This window comes from Lithobates pipiens, unplaced genomic scaffold, assembly GCF_037356315.1.
Source record: "Lithobates pipiens isolate NorthernLeopardFrog02 unplaced genomic scaffold, aLitPip1_a1.2 Scaffold_3, whole genome shotgun sequence".
Taxonomy (NCBI): Eukaryota; Metazoa; Chordata; class Amphibia; order Anura; family Ranidae; genus Lithobates; species Lithobates pipiens.
The window spans coordinates 2,265,075-2,285,309 of NW_027507790.1; the positions used below are offsets into that span (position 1 = coordinate 2,265,075).

General features: G+C 40.7%; 1 protein-coding gene across 1 annotated transcript in view; it reads right to left on the reverse strand.

Annotated features, from left to right (window-relative positions):
• Nucleotides 1-225: 225 nt before the first annotated feature.
• LOC143940069 (olfactory receptor 10AG1-like) overlaps nt 226-20,235 on the reverse strand; it is a 68,381-nt gene continuing 48,371 nt past the window's right edge. The window contains exon 2 of the mRNA XM_077461111.1: nt 226-1,173. Coding sequence (XP_077317237.1) covers nt 226-1,173 — 948 coding nt within the window. The remainder of the gene's footprint in view (nt 1,174-20,235) is intronic.

The following is a 20,235-nucleotide window of genomic DNA, read 5'->3' on the forward strand; positions in this document are numbered from 1 at the left end:
CACTTTATTTGTACTGTCAACCACATCTTTTAGAATGCAAGAATGTTAGACACATTAACACTTTTTATCTAGGATCAAAAGTAGTCTTAGATTTGGGGTATCAAATCAAAAAAACACTACTGCCTCAGAATATCTAATTACATTAAAATAAATCAGCTTTATCTATACTTTATACTGTGTAGGACAGTAACCAAATTTTACCAAATAACCTCCATGTGATAACTTTTATGAATTAAAATGCCTTTTTAATTTAACAATCTTTGCCTTCAAGGTGCTATGAATATCCTTGTTTCTTAAAGTATAAATAATTGGATTTATCATCGGAGTTACGACAAAATACACAAAAGATAATCCTTTATTAATTTGAGTTGAATTTGCCCCAGCTGGAACAATGTAGATACCTGTGAGTGCTCCATAGTAAATTGTAACCACCAAAAGGTGAGAACTACAAGTGGAGAAGGCTTTCTGTCTTCCTATTGAAGACTGTATTTTTACGATCGTATAAAGAATGCATGTGTAGGATACAATAATCAGAACAAATGGTAAAAGGGTTAATAATGCACTAATGAGAGTTATTATCAGTATCGTAAGTTGATTGTCTGGGTATGAAAGTGCCAACAGGGGGCCAATGTCACAATAAAAATGATTAATGCTATTAACACCACAGAATTGTAGCCTTCCTAGTAATATTGATACTATCAGAACAAGCATGAAGGACATAAGCCAAAAGGCAACAACCAAATAAACACAAAGCCAGTTGTTTATGAGAGCAGAGTATCTTAATGGTCTACAGATCGCAACATATCTATCATAAGACATCAGTGCAAAGAGCAAGCACTCCACTGATCCTAATGTTCCAAATATGTTCAGCTGAGCAATACATCCATAGACAGTAATGGTTCCTCTTTCTACTATGATGTCATGGAGCATCTTTGGTACCAAATTTGTAACATAAAGAATTTCACACAAGGATAACAGGCTTAAAAGGACATATTTAGGTGTCTGCAGGTTAACGCTGCTGACTACCAATATGATGATCAGGGCATTTTCTAGACAAGTCACAAAATAAGTCAGCAGTAACAAACAGAAAAATGGAATTCTGAATTGATGTAGGTTCTGAAATCCCACAATCACTATTTCATTCACAGCTGTGCAATTGTTGGCTTGCATTATCTGTAAAACAATGTTATAATTATGATGAAGTATAAATTACAGTAGAAAATAATGCATTCATGTAAAAATGATCTCAAAAGATTTTAATGTATCTTTTTTTTTTTTTATCCAAATAAAGTGATAAGAGATTTCATGTTTACTCAGTAAAACTAATAGACTTCAATATAGGATCATGTGTCCAGTGTACAAAACACTGCATATTAATATTCTTCATCCTATCACAATTTGTATTAGGCAAAACATTTGCCTTAAAAACAGAGTTCTTTGTTGCAAATAAATGTGAATGCAACAATGCCATGTTGGGACACCTCTGAAAAGTGTGGTCCCTAACTCAAGTCTAATGCCCCATACACACGGTCGGAAATTCAGATGGAAATAGTCCGATCGGATTATGTTGTCGGAAAATCCGATCGCGTGTGGGCTCTAGCGGACTTTTTCTGTCGGAATTTACGACAGAAAAAGTTTGAGAGCTGGATCTAAAATTTTCTGACAACAAAATATGATCTGACTTTTTCCGATCGTGTGTAGAGAATTTCTGACGCACAAAGCGACCGTGTGTATGGGGCATAAGAGTTATTTTTGTTTTGCTTGTAAGTATTTTTTAATAGGCACTTCATTTATGCATCTCAGCATTTTGAGAACTTTTTGATCTAATCTGATTACACCCTAACTAATAGGCCAGAAAGTCTTATCTATTCTATAACATATTTATATTTCAACATATTGCAGTGTAAGCCTAGAAAAAACTTTATTTTTTAGGTTTGGATAGAGTGGGTAAAGATTGGAACTTATTGGATCCTTGAGCCATCAGCTCACTTCATATCCGGGAGCTGCGATGCACACCGTGGGATCTCCTCCCCTCCCCACCCCCATGTTTCTCTGGGAGGGTTGGGATACGGCTGCGTTGTGCATCAATGTCATTCCCTATACACCATGGGTGCGGCGTTCTTCTGAGTGCCGTTGCACCTGGTGTTTTCCATCAGCGGCACACTGCAGTGGCAATAACCACTATATAAAGAAAAGAACACAAAATATTACAAAAAAAAAAAAAACAGTTTGCCTTACTTTCTACTTGACCACTTGTGGACCACACAATCACAATGTACTGTGAAAGGGTGCACCGTGCAGGTAAAGTGACGTACCAGTAGGTTTAAGGTGTGTGTATGTGTGCCTCCCCACTGACAGCTGCTGTCATTGTACACAGCCGGAGTCTGTCAGCGGATCCTTGCCATTGATTCATGGTGGAGACCTGCTGATTGGCAATGTCCAATTACAGACCAGAGCCTTGTGTACAGAGGGAACAATCTTTCTGTTTCTTATCCATGCGAAGCAAGGGTAAGAAACAAAGAGATCTTTAGTAAAAAGCAGCACATACTACACACATTACATATTGTTAGGCAACACATTTAACCCCTTGATTGCCCTAGATGTTAACCCGGTCTTTTTTCATTTATACAATAAAAAATAAAAATCTCAGTGGTGAGCAAATAACACTAAAAGTCAGCTCTATTTAGGGAAAAAAAAATTATATAAATGTAGTTTGGGTACAGCATTGCATGACCACGCAATTATTAAATTACCAATTAAAGTAGTGCAGTGCTAAATAGCAAAAATGGCCTGGTCATGGAGGGGGTAAGACCTTCCGGAGCTGAAGTGGATAACACATACAAAAACCTTCAAAATGATTCCTTTTTGGAAAGTTAACATTCTAAGATGATCTAACTTTTTGCCATAATTGTATGAAAATAAAAAAGCATGCTGATAATTAGGTATTAAAAAAATAATAATTAAGATGCACTTAATCTTTAAAAGTAAGACATTCAGGCAAAATAGACCCCAGATGTTTCCATAAGGAGGACCTGTCATCTGCCTATGCTATCACATAGGGGGCTTGATAGCTCCCTTGTGGTAGGAATAAATGTAAAGAAAAAAAGTGTTTAAAAAGTCGGGTGTAAATGAACAGCCATGTGTAAATGGCTCATCAAACTGCTCATGAAGCAGAGCGGGCTGTCTCACCTGGCCACTCCGCTCAGCTCAGCAGGGGATCAGTGGACAGATCCCCCGCTGAGCAAAACCAATCTGGCCCATGTGAAAGGGGTCCAAAGGTATACTCCAGGACTGCAAGAAATGCCAGCAACTCGATTGCTTCTTCTTAAATCTTTATTGAGCACTAACAGCAGTGCGACATCTAAAGTGCTAACATGTTTGGACGGGAGCATTCCTCACAGCTGCCAATCAGACTGGAATTGACCTTAGAAATTAGAATGTAATTGACAATGCAGGAAGTAGAGCGAAAAGTTACACAGCACACGGTCCACTTTTGCTGTCTTCCTATAGACCCTGTGAGGTGGATAATATGCGCTGTGGTTACAGTGGCTTACAAAGAACATAGATTAATGTAGTTGTTAACCCATCCATATACCCAGTGAACTTACTATCCTTAAGGTGATACACAGAGATGACAAAATCCTCCTACATAAGTTGTGCCTGTCTATCTGCAGCCCTATTTTCTCTACATCTGTTAAAAGTTATGAATTGAAAGCTTGTTTGAGAGTTCAGAAAAATAGTGGCGAAAGCGCAAATTACACTCTGCAGAGCTCAGTGAGGAGAGCTCTAAAAGCTGATTGGAGTGAAGGGAGACACCCCCCTCCACAAAGCACACAGAAACAGAGCTGAGGCTGTCAATCAGCTAGAGGTCCCTCCCTTGTCACCTTTTTTTCTATTGGTGTCAGATAAACATATCAGAAGTGATTCATACTGCTAGCAGATGAACGAAGCAATAGACAAAAGTGACATTTAGTGCTCTTAATTGAGGCAAGTTCCCACTATAGAAGGAAATGCTTTGTTCATATTTAATGTCTGAGGTTTTCAACCACTTTAAGGCAAACTGAGTAAATACTCTGATGTTAGTATACCTTCCGTATGCTGGATAGTATTGGTAGGTCAATGCTAGGTTTCAGTGTTTGCTGGAAATGCTCTTTAATTGTTTCAACTTCACTGATTGAAAAAGAAACTTGAGATTGTGAATGAGAAAATGGCTACTTCCATCAAAGTTTTGTTATCTCTGTGTTATCTCTGTGCCATAGAGCAGCAGTGTATCACTGGCACACCAGTGCTTTGTGATATTTTGAGTCATGCAGAATTATCATTGCCAAATTAAAGGAAAATCAAAGTCTTCCCTTGCAGTGGGGCTTACCCCACACAGCAAGGGTTAAATGTTCCTTTAGATTTAACCACTTTCAGACCGAACCATTTTGCTGGCCTAAGACCAGACCACTTTTTGCGATTCACCTCGTCGCTTTAACTGACAATTGCGCGGTCGTGCAACGTGTCTCCCAATCAAAATTGATGTACTTTTTATCCCACAAATAGAGCTTTCTTTTGGTGGCATTTGATCACCCCTGCGTTTTTTATTTTTTGCGCTATAAACAAAAAAAAGCGTAAATTTTGAAAAAAACACATTATTTTTTACTTTTTGCTATAATAAATATCCCCCAAAAATATATAAAAAAAAGTTTTTTCCTCAGTTTAGGCCGATACATATTCTTCTACATATTTTTGGTAAAAAAAATCGCAATAAGTGATTATTGATTGGTTTGCGCAAAATTTATAGCGTTTACAAAATAGGGGATCGTTTTATGGCATTTTTATTATTAATTTTTTTTTTTACTAGTAATGGCGGCGATCAGCGATTTTTATTGTGACTGCGACATTATGGCGGACACATCGGACATTTTTGACACATTTTTGGGACCATTATACAGCAATCAGTGCTATACAAATGCACTCATTCCTGTGTAAATGACACTGTCAGTGAAGGGGTTAACCAGGGGGTGGCAGTGTAGGAGTTAAGTGTTCCTAGGGGAGTGTTACTAACTGTGGAGGGCTGGGCTGTGTGTTAGTGAACACTGATCTCTGCTCCAATCACAGGGAGCAGAGATCAGTGTAACCTATTGCTAGGCAGAATAGGGAGATGCTGTTTTTATTCCGCATCTCCTCATTCAGCCTCCCCATGAGGCGATCGCGGGTATCCCCCGCAGCGATCGAGTCTGCGGGACCCGCGACCGGACTCACAGGGGTCCCGAGCGGCACACCGCCGGCACGCACGTCATGGCAGGGTGGCAATTTCAAATGGAGGTACCTGTACGTCAATTTGCCTGCCTGTGCCATTCTGCCGACGTATATCATTGTGCGCCGCTCGGGAAGTGGTTAACAGACAGGAAAAGCAACTTCACTTACTTGATCCTTCTCTCCCCTATGCTTTAACAATGGACTGTCCTTTGGCATCCTCATGTACAGTGCAAAAATATGGACCCGCATTGGTCTTCATGATGTCAGAGGACCTACAACCACTGGTGCATATGGGAAAAAAGAGATTGGTCTTATAGAATGGAGGGCTCCTGATGAAGCAGGGGATTGGGTAATTAAAACTGCTTTTCTTGTTCCCCTAGGCCTAAACAAGCATTTAATCCTTGCAGCCCCATATCAAGTGAGCATTTTTACTTTCCCTGGAGTTCAACTTTAATCTCAGTTTAGTACGCATCCACATATACAACATATTTGCTTTGTTTTTTGTTCATGTCATTCCCCTGAGCTCTACAGCAGCTGCTAGCTGGCCAAAGTACTGTCAGGAGTGCAGTTACAATACCCTACTAATCTGCAAAAGATTTTACTAAATCTGAACTCTGGACTCTTATTAAAAAACAAAAACAACTGACCTCATCTTTCCATTAGAATGCATGTGCCTCCACTGCGGGGACACTTTTATTTTAGAGTTAGGACCACAGATACCAGGGTGCCGTGACGTGGCTCTGTGGCTCACGCATGCGTTCGCAAATGTGTGCGGACTAAACCCATTTTTAACGCATACTGTTAGACAGGTCAATTTGGTTGTCTGCGAGCTGGTGGTAAGTAGGCTTTGGTTTTTTCCTGGGCATTCCCCAGACATTGTTGTTACCTATTTTAGCCTTCCAATGCCGCTTACTGCGATAGCCAGCTATAGATGAGGGCGGTGGCAAGTTTTTGTTATCACGTGCAGTTACAATACCCTACTAATCTGCAAAAGATTTTCCTAAATCTGAACTCTGGACTCTTATTAGAAAACAATAAAACAACTGTGCTTTCATTAACCCTTTGGCGCCGGCCATACGCAAATGTGCGGCCTCTCTGTGCCTGGTCCTTAGCGCTGAGGGGCCCATATTTGCGTGAATTGTTGCCAATACACCTGTGCTGAGAGTGCACATGCTGCATGGTCCTGGTACAGTTACCATCGCCAAACCAAAAGAAGGGAGAGATTGGAAGTTTTCAGATCACATGATCTTCTTGGCAGCCAATCACAGTGGTCACATGGTCTTAAGCATGGCATCATAAACCTCTTAAAGGGCTGGAAGGCCCTAGCACTAAGAGGATAAAAACTGTTCCATTGTTTTTTTTTTATTCAATATTGTAAGTACCTGAATTTGCCTTGATATTGACCTACTGTAGTCACATGCACAGCAACACTGAGACTGGGAGAGGGAGGGCAAGCAATAGGAGCCCATCATGTGTGTTGCATACATATATGCTGATAAGAAACCTGGTAACAGGGGGAAGAGCAGTTTAAGTAGAGGAGTGACTTCATCCATATGCTACTGCTACTGCTTTAGTGCACATTCACCCCATTGTGGTGCTGCTTAGCACACATATGTTAATGTAGATTATGCTGTGAGTTTACATGCATTGTGATAAAACAGCATGAATGGAACGATCTGCACCAATATATATATATATATATATATATATATATATATATATATATATATATATATATATATATATATATATATATATATATATATATATATATATATATATATATATATATATATATATATATATATATATATACATACACACACACACTGGGAACTTTATTAGTTACACCTTGCTAGTACTCAGTTAGATCTCCTTTTGCCTTCAGAACTGCTTTAATCCTGCATAGCATGGATTCAACAAGGTTTTGGAAACATTCCTCAAAGATTTGGTCCATATTGATCAAGATTTGGTCGGGTTTCTGCAGATTTGGCGGCTGCACATCCAGGATGCTGTAATGGAAATTTGTAAGTTCTGTATATATAAAACAAGGATACACTTACTATTTCCCCCATCTATTGTGTATCACCACTGCGCTAAACAAAAAACTTTAAGCTAAGCCGCCACTTTAAAAAAACCAAAATGTGTACCGTATTCCTTATCTAAACAATAGAATAAGCAGCGATAAATATAAATCCACACCAGTGAATTCAAAAGTATTAGAAACTTTAGACCCAGTCCAGTGAACATGAATTACTAAATGTTACTACACTGTGCAAACCCTGCCCCGAGCATACAGAAATAGAGAAAATTAATTAATAGTTTGTATCGAAATTACTTAACACAAATTATTATATAGTGCATGTCACCAGATAAATAGTGATAACAAATATATACGATCTGTTGAAAAAAATACCCTGTGACTAAATATTATTCAACACTAAAAATAAATAAACAAATAACGAGAATCAAATGAATTGTTTCAAGTTCTATCAAACAATGTCCACTTCCTAAAAACATTGTTACCAACACCACTGTGAAAGCTCCTGAGAACATAATATAATGTATCCCAGTAAAATCATAGTCAATACGTTGAATCTTCAGATCATAATCCAAATAATGGAATAGTGAAAAAAACATTTAACCAGTGTCTCTTGAATAAACAGCAGATTACATCTACACTCCTCCACCACACCGCTCTAGATGTGACTCCTCTCCCCTTATGTGATTACACTCACCCGCTGTATATGCCTCACACTTTTGTGTTTGGCTGGATGTGCTTTTCCCCTTTACAGGGTTTAAATGGGGTATCCTAGTTTCCACTCCAGAATGCAGGGCTAGTGCCATGGCTGTTCTCATAGACGCCACGGATGTTTCCATAGGTGTCACGGCTGTTCCCATAGATACTCTCATGCAACAAAGAAAAGATTTGCTTCCATAGCGTGATACAGTATAAAACTTTTTAATCACACATAAAAAACTCTCACATTGCACTCACATCAAAGGATGAATAAACATGCCAAATATAAAAATTCACAGCACTCTTGAGTAACCCATACTGAAGCATAGGTGGTCACGGCGGACCCAGGGTATGCGGGAATGATGGATAGTCTCTCACCGCTCCTTAACTGTACCGCCGCTTTACAAGGATCAATGTAGGATGTTCAGCATCCTATATGTATCTCTCTCATTCGCCTAGTAGCCAAAATCTGACATGTTTCGTCATAAAATTGACTTAATCATGGACCTGGTCACTAGGCAAGACAAACTGACTTATATTTTCCCCAAACTGCTCTCAATGGGCGGTGTATAATCACCACACATGCGCATCACCTGTGTCCCCATTCCATCAATGCTTCAGGGATACATTATATTATGTTCTCAGGAGCTTTCACAGTGGTGTTGGTAACAATGTTTTTAGGAAGTGGACATTGTTTGATAGAACTTGAAACAATTCATTTGATTCTCGTTATTTGTTTATTTATTTTTAGTGTTGAATAATATTTAGTCACAGGGTATTTTTTTCAACAGATCGTATATATTTGTTATCACTATTTATCTGGTGACATGCACTATATAATAATTTGTGTTAAGTAATTTCGATACAAACTATTAATTAATTTTCTCTATTTCTGTATGCTCGGGGCAGGGTTTGCACAGTGTAGTAACATTTAGTAATTCATGTTCACTGGACTGGGTCTAATACTTTTGAATTCACTGGTGTGGATTTATATTTAGCGCTGCTTATTCTATTGTTTAGATAAGGAATACTGTACACAAGTTCTGTATATAATTGTATTCTATTTTATATGTATTGCACAATGCCCTCACTGTGCACACGGCACTATTAATATTTTCAGTACATGTTTTGCATTCTTTCGAGTCCTGATTAGAATTAGTCTGCCTATGTAACGCCCCTTGTTACCATAAATGTACAATAGTAATATCAATGTGATACCTACGTACTCGTGTGTATAAAAACCTTCAAATGCTTCATAATAAAGGAGAACAGTTATTTGGAAAGATGCTGAGAATATCTTCTGTGACTGTTCCCTACTGCAGTAGTTATTATTCATTTGGAACCACTAATCAATATGAGGATAGGAGTTGCCTATCTATAAAATATCTCAGTCAATGTGAATCTCCCATTCCACCACATCTCAAAGGTGCTCTATTGGATTGAGATCTGGTGGCTGTGGGGGCCATTGGAGTACAGTGAACTTACTGTCATGTTCAAGAAACCAGTTTGAGATGATTTGAGCTTTGTGACATGGTGCATTATCCTGCTGGAAGTAGCCATCAGAGATGGGTACAATGTAGTCATAAATGGATGTCAGCAACAATGCTCAGGTAGGCCGATGCTCAATTGGTACTAAGGGGACCAAAGTGTGCCAAGAAAATACCCACATCATTACACAAACGACCAGCCTGAACTGTTGACACAAGGCAGGATCCATGCTTTCATGTTGCTTACGTCAAATTCTCACCCTACCATCTGAATGTCACAGCTGAAATCAAGACTCATCAGACCAGGCAACTTTTTCCAATCTTCTATTGTCCAATTTTGGTGAAGCTGTGTGAATTGTAGCCTCAGTTTCTTGTTCTTAGCTGAGAGGAGTGGCAACCAATGGGGTCTTCTGACACGGTAGCGCATATACTTCAAGGTTCAATATGTTGTGCATTCAGAGATGGTATTCTGCATACCTTGGTTGTAACAAGTGATTATTTGAGCTACTGTTGCCTTTCTATCATCTCAAAACTCTATCATCTTGTCTGCTTATTCTCCTCTGACCCCTGACATCATCGAGACATTTTCATCCAAACAACTGCTGCCCACTGGATATTTTCTTTTTTTTCTGACCATTCTCTGTAAATCCTAGAGATGGTTGAGCATGAAAATCCCAGTAGATCAGAAGTTTTTGAAATATTCAGACCAGCCCATCTGGCAACAACAACTATGCCACATTCAAAGTCACTTAAATCCCCTTTCTTCCCCATTCTGATGCTCGGTTTGAACAGCAACAAGTCACCTTCACTACATCTAGATGCCTAACTACATTGAGTTGCTGCCATGTGATTGGCTGATTAGCAATTTGTGTTACCAAGAAATTGAACAGGAGTACCTAATAAACTGGTAGGAAAGTATATATATACTATATTGTCAAAAGTATTGGGATGCCAGCCTTTACATGCATGTGAACTTTAAGGGCATCCCAGTCTTAGTCTTTAGGGTTCAATATTGAGTTGGCACACCCTTTGCAGCTATAACAGCTTCAACTCTTCTGGGAAGGCTGTCCACAAGGTTTAGGAGTGTGTCTATGGGAATGTTGACCGTTCTTCCAGAAGCACATTTGTAAAGGGCAGGCACTGATGTTGGACAAGAAGGCCTGGTTCGCAGTCTCCCCTTTAACTCATCCCAAAGGTGTTCTATCGTGGAGGTCAGGACTCTGTGCAGGCCAGTCAAGTTCCTCCACCTCAAACTCACTCATCCAAGTTTTTATGGACCTTACTTTCTGCACTGATATGCAGTGATGTTGGAACAGGAAGGGGTCATCTTCAAACTGTTCCCACAAAGTTTGAAGCATGAAATTGTCCAAAATGTTTTTGTATGCTGACGTCTTAAGAGTTCCCTTCACTGGAACTATGGGGCCAAGCCCAAACCATGAAAAACAACCCAACACCATAATTCCCCCTCTACCAAATAATTTGGACCAGTCCTGACCTTAACTTGATAGAAGACCTTTGGGATGAATTAGAGCAGAGACTGTGAGCCAGGCCTTTTCGTTCAACATCAGCGCCTAACCTCACAACTGCACTTCTGGAAGAATGGTCAAACATTTCCATAGACACACTCCTAAATCTTGTGGACAGCCTTCCTAGAAGAGTTGAATATTGAACCCTATGGACTAAGACTGGGATGCATTAAAGTTCATGTGTGAAAAGGCAGGGGTCCCAATACGTTAGACAATATAGTGCATGTGTGTGCCATTTTTGATAGCATGCATGTTAGTTGCCATGCACTGCACCGCAACATATGCTGCTGGCAAGGTATGTTTGGGTGTCAGTCAGAATAAATGGCATTGTATTGCACCAACAGGCATTACCACAACATAATCATTTGAATGGCCCCTTACTGTCCAATAACACACTAGATGATGCTGGACTGGAAAGTAAGGTCAGGGTTAAAAAAAAAAAAGTGAATTCCAGAGTTAAAGCGGAGCTCCACCCTAAAGTGGAGCTTCCACTCATTAGAACCCTCCCCCCCTCCGGCGCCACAATTGGCACCTTTCCGGAGGGAAGGGGGTGTAGGTATCTGTACAGTACAGGTATCTGCACCCACTTCCGGCATAGATATCCGCAGAATCTACGGATATTTACGCCCCTTTCCGCAGGTCCCCCGCTGTCTGCTGGGAAACACATGGATCCCAGAGACAGCGGGGACCATCCTTATTGCGCAGCGCGACTCGAGCATGCGCAGTAGGGAACCGGGAAATGAAGCCGCAAGGCTTCACTTCCTGATTCCCATACCCAAGATGGCAGCGGCAGCACCCGAGAGACGATCGAGAGATCGGCTTCGGGTGCCGACATCGCGGGCGCGCTGGGCGGGTAAGTGTCCTTATTTTAAAAGTCAGCAGCTGCAGTATTTGTAGCTGCTGGCTTTTAAATAAAATTTAAAAAAACGGCGGAACTCCCGCTTTAACATTTTATAAACATCATAAGGTCTACGCTTTTTGCTGGTATAGGCTGTCTTTGATGTAATTAGAAATAAAGTCTGGACACCACTATCATCTACACTATTTTATAACCAACAATAAATTATTTTTTAGGGTGTTTAAACTCCTCCACATTGTATCAGTCTGCTAGTACGATCATATTAAATATACACAGTAAGCACACCACATAACAAGAATGTTTTTGCAATAAAGTTGTATTCAGCATATAAGCACAATTATACAATATGCACAAATATCCAAGTATGTCGTATCACGTCAAACATAACACAGCATAGTTATTTGTGTCACAGTTAATTCCAGTCTATAACTAAAAAAAGACATGCATGGACATAAATAAAGTGAGCATCCTCGGAACATCCAGAAATACATACAGAAATACAATACTCAAAGTGGAATAATGAGAAGGAAAACAGAGCCAGAACCTGGTGAAGAGAAAGAGGAAGAGCCCAACATTTCAGGGATGTAGGAACCCCCTTACTAAAGAATCTCCTGTAAATTCTTTATGGTTAAAGATTGGAATTAACAGTGGAGCGCATGCCTATGCTATAATATACTTGATGTAACATGACATACTTGGATCTTCGTAGCTACTGTACAATTTCACGTATATGTTTAATACAACATTATTGCAAAAAACATTTTTGTTATGTGGTGTGCTTATCCTGTATATTTAATATGATTAGCCTGTCAATAATACCTTGGCACTGGGGGCAGGGAGATGACCTAACTATATTGCTTGACTAGTAGAAAAATTTGCAATCAGTTGCAAATGATGCAACTAGCCTTGCTCTGTTGTTTGCCAGAGTAGATGGGCACATTCGGCATGCTTTCAGGTGCATCTAGCTTTTGTATAAGTTCATTCAAGTCTTACAGTTTTATATTCTCATTGACTTGTATAAAAAGAAAATCAAACATGCCTTAGATCTCAGTACTCTATGCACAGAAATACAAAGCCTATGTCGGGTAAAACAGCTCCTATATATATCTAGCAATTGTTCATTTACTGTTTGCCTAAAGTTACGTTTTAAATTCTAGTTGAAGAATTTTTGTAGAACAGTCCTCTGCAAATTTATATTTAATTTCACAACCGTTCTCTCCTTCTCTTGAGTTTTTGCTGCCCATTTATCAGTAAAATGAAGACTATTTCACTTACCACAAAGCCAGCAACTGAACAGATATATGTAATATTCTAAAGATTACTAGAACTGAATTTATATATTACTATACTAATTAACTACACAAATATATATTGTGCTACAAAGCTAATTGTCAAAAGTCCCACAGGAATTTGTTTTGTTATGCTATGGTGATATATAAAATAATATGTTTATTTAGTTGATTGACATCAACCCCCAATGGATGTACAGTAACTAGTTTAAAATAGTAAAAAAAATGGCATATGTAAATGTAAATGTAAAGTGTATGTAAAGGTAAATTGTAATATTTTAAATGTGGCAGCACCTTACCTCCCCTAAAAATATACTGAAAGACATTTATCACGCATATTCGCAACACATCTGATGCAAATCAGCATTCTTCTTTGCAGACTGATTTGCTGTTTATGCAGTTTTTTTTTCTCTGTGTATTTGAGACCTGTAGTCCTGGATGGCCAACTGTGACAAATTTGCAAAGGTCTGCAACATTTTTATTACTGTAGATGAGATAGATTTTCATTTTAACCAGATGCACATTCTATGCAGTGCTACTTTAGAACAGTCATAATCTTGTAATGAATCTGTCATACAATCTGCCTGCTGCTCCTGTTTAACGTTGCTTTGCTGTGTAACAAAATTGATAAATGTCCTCCATTGTGTGCTGCCTTTTGTTGTAGTGGACTTACCCAATCCCGGGGTAAGGGAGCAGGCAACTCAAATTCATAAAAATAGCCAGGAGAAACAAAGGGGGAAATATTATGCACTCATACAACACTAAGGCCGCGTACACACGGGCGGATTGTCTGCCCAACTAAGTTCGTCAGACAATCCGACAGACAGTCCGTCCAACATTTGAATGAACGGACTTGACCACATACGATGAACAGACAGTCCGCTGAAAGCTTGCGCGATGACGTGTACAGCACGTACGACGGGACTAGAAAAACGATGTCCAATACACTGCAATGCAACCTTCGGCCGTGTAAATCCTTTCTGAGCATGCGCCATACTTAGTCCGTCCAACTTGCCTACACACGAGCGGACTGTCCGCTGAAACCAAGTTTGGACGGACAAAATTACGGAAATTCCGAAAGACTTAGTCCGTCAGACTGTCCGCTGAAAAAGTCAGCTGAAGCCCACACACGAGCGGATTGTCCGCTGAAACACGGTTCAGCGGACTAAGTTGGGCAGACAATCCGCCCGTGTGTACGCGGCCTAAGAGGCATATACACAAATGCTAGGAGTCTAGCTTACAAAATAACTGCTATTAAAATTGCTGCTATTACACGAGGTGGACTTAGACTTTGTGGGAATAACTGAAACTTGGTCTGACAGCTCACACAATTGGCAATTGGCTGGCCAATATACAGGGGTATTCCTTGTATCGAAAGGACAAGGAAGGTAGAAGAGCGGGGGGGGGGGTCTGTCTATACGTCAAAAATTATTTAAGGGTGGTAGAGAGGAGCAACATTATGTATGGGACTGGGGGGGGGGGTAGAATGGGTGTGGGTAGAACTTCAAAGAGGGGAAGGAAGTGAGAAACTAATAGTGCTATAGGCCACCCAACATGAAGGAGGAGGAGAAGCTGGAATTGCTATCTCAGATAGAAATGGCAAGGTAAAAGGGAAATTTAATAATTATGAGGGACTTCAATTACCCCGATATTGACTGGGCAGAGGGAACAGCTCACAAATTAAAGGCCATTAATTTCATGAACGTTTTACAGGACAGCTGCATGTTCCAATTGGTGGATTTCCCAACTAGAAAGAATGCCCTGTTATATCTATTAATTACAAACGATCCAAGTCTGATCTCAGATGTGAAGATACAAGACAACTTGGGATCTAGCAATCATAGGATGATCGATTTTAGCATAAGTCACAGGAAAAAGAGACATATGGGTAGTACAAAAACACAAAATTTTCAAACGAGCCAATTCTCCTGAACTACGGCCATGACATTAATTGGGACCAAATTCTGAATTCATTGAATCCAGAAGAAAAATGGGAATGCTTTAGGAGCATATGAAACAAAGGTATCTAACCGTGCATTCAATTTGGCAATAAATATAGAAGAGCAAAAAGTAAACCTGGGTGGCTAAACCATAATGTGAGTAGGCTCATCAAGGAAAAAAGTATAGCCTTTAAAAAATATAAAAGGGAATGGGTCACCTACAGCATTCCCGTACTACAAGAAATGCAATAAGAAATGTGAAAAAGCAATCAAGGCCGCTAAAAAAGATTATGAGAGACACCCTGTTTCCCCGAAAAAGAGACCTAGCGTATTTGTCGGTAATGGCTGCAATATAAGACCTACCCCCCAAATAATCCCTACCCTGTTTCCCCGAAAATAAGCCCTACCCTGAAAATAAGAGCTACAAGGACTTTAACTAGGGCTTATTTGGAGGGCTTATATTGCAGCCACCACCGACAATCACGCTAGGTCTCATTTTTGGGGAAACAGGGTAGCAGAAAAGAGTAAAAATAAACCCAATTTTTTTTAGAGATATTAACTGGTTGCTGACCGCCGGCAGTCAAATGACGCCCAGGCGGCGCACCTATTGTGGCGGGAGGCCGCCATATGACAGCCTCCCATTTAAACAGGGAATGCGTGCGATCGTGCGCGCGCATCCCTGTTTCTTTGGTGGCGGCGTGTCACGGAGACACCGCTCGCCACCGAAGGGGATGAACAGCCATTAGTTTGTCCCGGCCGATCACAGATGGTCACACCCCGACTGTGCACGGCGCATGCGCGCGATCGTGAGCGAGCTGCACGTGCGCGTCGGGGGCGGCGTGTTCCCCGGGAACACTGCTCATCACCGACGCTGGTAAACAGCCATTGGCCAGCTGTTTACCCACCTGATCGGCTGTGATCCTTTCACAGCCGATCACTAAAATGTAAACAAACCGCGGTAACGAGATGTTACCGGGTTGTTCTTCTCCTCACACACCGATCGTGTGTGAGGAGGAGATTGCGGTAACATCTCGTTACCGCCTAGTGTACACCAATCACCTGTCACGGCACATCAGAGTACCCGAGTACCTGTCACGGTCCATCAGAGTGCCCGAGTACCTGTCACGGCCCATCAGAGTACCCGAGTACCTGCCACGGCCCATCAGAGTACCCGAGTACCTGTCACGGCCCATCAGAGTACCCGAGTACCTGTCACGGCCCATCAGAGTACCTGAGTACCTGTCACAGTACCCGAGTACCTGTCACGGTTCATCCGAGTACCCGGGTACCTGTCACAGCCCATCAGAGTACCCGAGTACCCGTCACAGCCCATCTGAGTACCCGAGTACCTGTCCCAGTCCATCTGAGTACCCGAGTACCTGTCCCAGTCCATCTGAGTACCTGAGTACCTGTCACAGTTCATCTCAGTACCCAAGTACCTGTCACCGACCATATGAGTACCTGTCATCGCCCTTCAGAGTACCCGTGTACCTGTCACCAGGCCATCAGAGTACCCGAGTACCTGTCACCAGGCCATCAGAGTACCCGAGTACCTGTCACCAGTCCATCAGAGTACCCGAGTACCTATCTCCAGCCCATCAGAGTACCTGAGTACCTATTTGCAGGCCATGTCTCATAGAATATACGTTGGGGTGTTTGCTTTCCAAAATGGGGTCATTTTGTGGGTAATTCCACTGTCCTGGTACTCTAGGACCTTCAAAAGTGTAATAGGTAGGAATGAAATGAGGTGTCATTTATGCTCCTAGAATGCCTGAACGTACTACTTCAATGTTCGACCTCTCTATGTGGCCAGGCTGTGTAAAAGTCCTACACATTTGGTATGGCCATACTCGGGAGGAGTAGAAGAATGTGTTTTGGGGTGTAATTTTTGCTATATACATGCTATGTGTTAGAAATATCTTATACATTTATAATTTTGTGTAAAAAAAAAAATGCGTTTAAATTTTTTTCCACATATTCCAAAAACTTCTGGAAAAAAAATTACCGTTCAAAAGACTCATTATGCCTCACAGATTATACGTTGGGGTGTTTGCTTTCCAAAATGGGGTAATTTTATGGGAAATTCCATTGTCCTGGTACTCCAGGGCCTTCAAAAATGTAATAGGTGGTTGAGAAATGAGATGCGTCATTTTTGCTCGTAGAACGTCTGAAGGTACTACATCAATGTTGGTGCTCTGTATGTGGCCAGGCTGTATAAAAGTCTCACACATGTGGTATCGCCATACTCGGAAAAAGTAGCAGAATGTATTTTGGGGTGTAATTTGTTGTATGCATATGCTGTGTGTGAGAAATAACCTCATAATATGACAATTTTGTAAAAAAAAAAATCTTAATTTTGCAAAGAATTGTGGGAAAAAATTACAAAAAAACTCACCTTGCTACTTACTTAATACCTTGGAATGTCTACTTTGTAAAAAGGGGTTATTTGGGGGGTATTTGTACTTTCCTGACTTGTTAGTGTCTCAAGAAATGAGATACACCTGATGTACTGAAGGCCTGATCAGATGTGATCAATTTTTAGCGATTGGCACCATAGTTTGTAGACTCTATAACTTTCACAAAGACCAAATAATATACACTAATGTGGGTTATTTTTACCAAAGATATGTAGCAGTATAAATTTTGGCCAAAATGTATGAAGAAAAATTCCGAATTAGCAAAAATTTATGACAGAAACAAAGAAAAAGGCATTTTGTTCACAAAATTTACGTTTTATTTTATTTATAGCACAAAAAATAAAAAACTCACTAGTGATTAAATACCACTAAAAGAAAGCTCTATTTGTGTGGAAAAAAGGACGCAAGTTTCATATGGATACAGTGTTGCATGACTGAGTAATTGTCATTCAAACTGTGAGAGCACTGAAAGCTGAAAATTGGTCTGGTCAGGAAGGGGGTGTAACTGCACTGTATTGAGGTGGTTAACAGTAAAAAGACAAAATCAGAGCACATTGCATACTTAAAAGATAAGGATGGGAAGATGGTTACAGATGACATGGAGAAGGCAACTGTACTAAATGCCTTCTTCTCCACAGTTTTTATGCAGGAAAAAGAAGGGATTACTGACAGCAACTGTAGTGTTAGTAACACAACACATGGTATACCGACATGGCTAACAGAGGCCGGAGTCAATGAAAGGCTTAATAAACTTAACACAAATAAATCACCAGGACCAGATGCTTACACCCAATAGTCCTCAGAGAACTCAGTCAAGTTATAGCCAGACCATTATTCCTTTTTGTGGACAGCATAATGAAAGGATTGGTACCAGCTGATTGGACACAAGCCAAAGTGGTACCAATTTTCAAAAAAGGGCAGAGACAAATTCCTGGGAATTACAGGCCAATCAGCCTAACATCAATAGTGGGTAAATTATTGGAGGGGATGATTAGGGACTATATCCAAAGTTTTAATGAGGAGAAGAATATCATCAGTGGTAATCAGAATGGGTTTATGAGAGGACTTTCTGCCAGACCAATCTGCTAACATTCTACAAGGAAGTGAGCTGCCATGTAGACAGGGGGAGGCCTGGGGATGTGATGTATGTGGACTTTGCAAAAGCATTTGATACAGTCCCCCATAATTGCTTAAATTTACAATCTGAGATCTGCAGACATGGACCATAGGGTTTGTGCTTGGATAAACAACTGGTTAAAGGAACGGGTCCAAAGAGTAGTGATAAATAACACGTACTCAGACTGCTGAGTGGGTTACCCCCAAGGTTCTGTCATGGGACCAATTTTATTCAATATATTTATAAATCATATAGCGTATGAGATAACTAGTTCAGTCTCAGTTTTTGCCGATGACACAAAGATAAGCAGAGTAATAAACTCAAACCCAAACTTAAACATCAGGACATAGAACTTTTTCAGAATGACCTTAAAAAAAAAAAAAGATTTCTATTTATCCTACACAGCCCTTACCTGTCAGTGTTAGTTGTATAAGAAAAACTTCTTCTTCAGTGCAATGGCCTGCCTAATTGGATACAGAGTGATTGGTAGACATGTGCATTCATTTTCGTTCGAATGCATTTTCGTCCGAATTTCAGCTATTTTCGTTTTCCTTTTGACATAACGAAAGCACAGAATCCGAAAAACGAAAGATCCGACATAAATAAATGCTTTATTTTCGTTTTCATTGTTACAACAGTTCGATATAGAATAGGAGATTCGACGTGACTCTGACAATAATCTGTGTCTATAGAACCTGTGGTCGAATGTGCCTAACCTTACCTCTATTAGTCCAAGATTATATAGAGAAAATATTCGACAGAGAAAAAAGATTTGACAGAGAGAAAAGATTCTGCAAGTTACTGTCCTAAAAGTGTTTGGGGACCCGGGTCCTGCCCCAGGGGACATGGATCAATGCAAAAAAAAGTTTTAAAAACGGCCGTTTTTTCGGGAGCAGTGATTTTAATAATGACTAAAGTGAAACAATAAAAGTGTAATATTCCTTTGGGTGACCCCGCACCCCTCTGATGTAACACAGGCAGGTTTCCGTTACATCAGAGGGGGGCGGGGTCACCCATACGTCACAGGGAACCCCAGGTTTCCCCTTGCGTCAGAGGGGGCGGGGTCAGGTGACGGGTGGCCCCACCCTCCGTATATAAGAAACGTCAGATCGCCGGAATCCCTGAAGTGTCTCCTCCGTGGAGACAGAAGAAGGATGGATTCGCTGCGCTGGATGAGATGAGCCATCGCTGGAGAGATGACCGTCCGTCGCTGGCTAGCAAGAGTGAATTACCACCGCTGGAATTTTTTTTTTTTTTTTTTTTTTTTTTAATAAAGGAATTTTTCAAAAGTGTGTTTGTCTTATTTAACAATTTTTAACACTTTCTTTGTGAAATGGTAGGGGTACTTTTGTACCCCCTTACCATTTCAAACAGGGGGGGCCGGGATCTGGGGGTCCCCTTGTTAAAGGGGGCTTCCAGATTCTGATAAGCCACCCCGCCCGCAGACCCCCACAACCACTGGCCACGGTTGTGGGGATGAGGCCCTTGTCCTCATCAACATGGGGACAAGGTGCTTTGAGGGGTCACAGACCCCCAAAGCAGCCTCCCAATGTTGAGGGCATGTGGCCTGGTACGGTTCAGGAGGGAGGGGGGGCCGCTCTCTCGTCCCCCCTCTT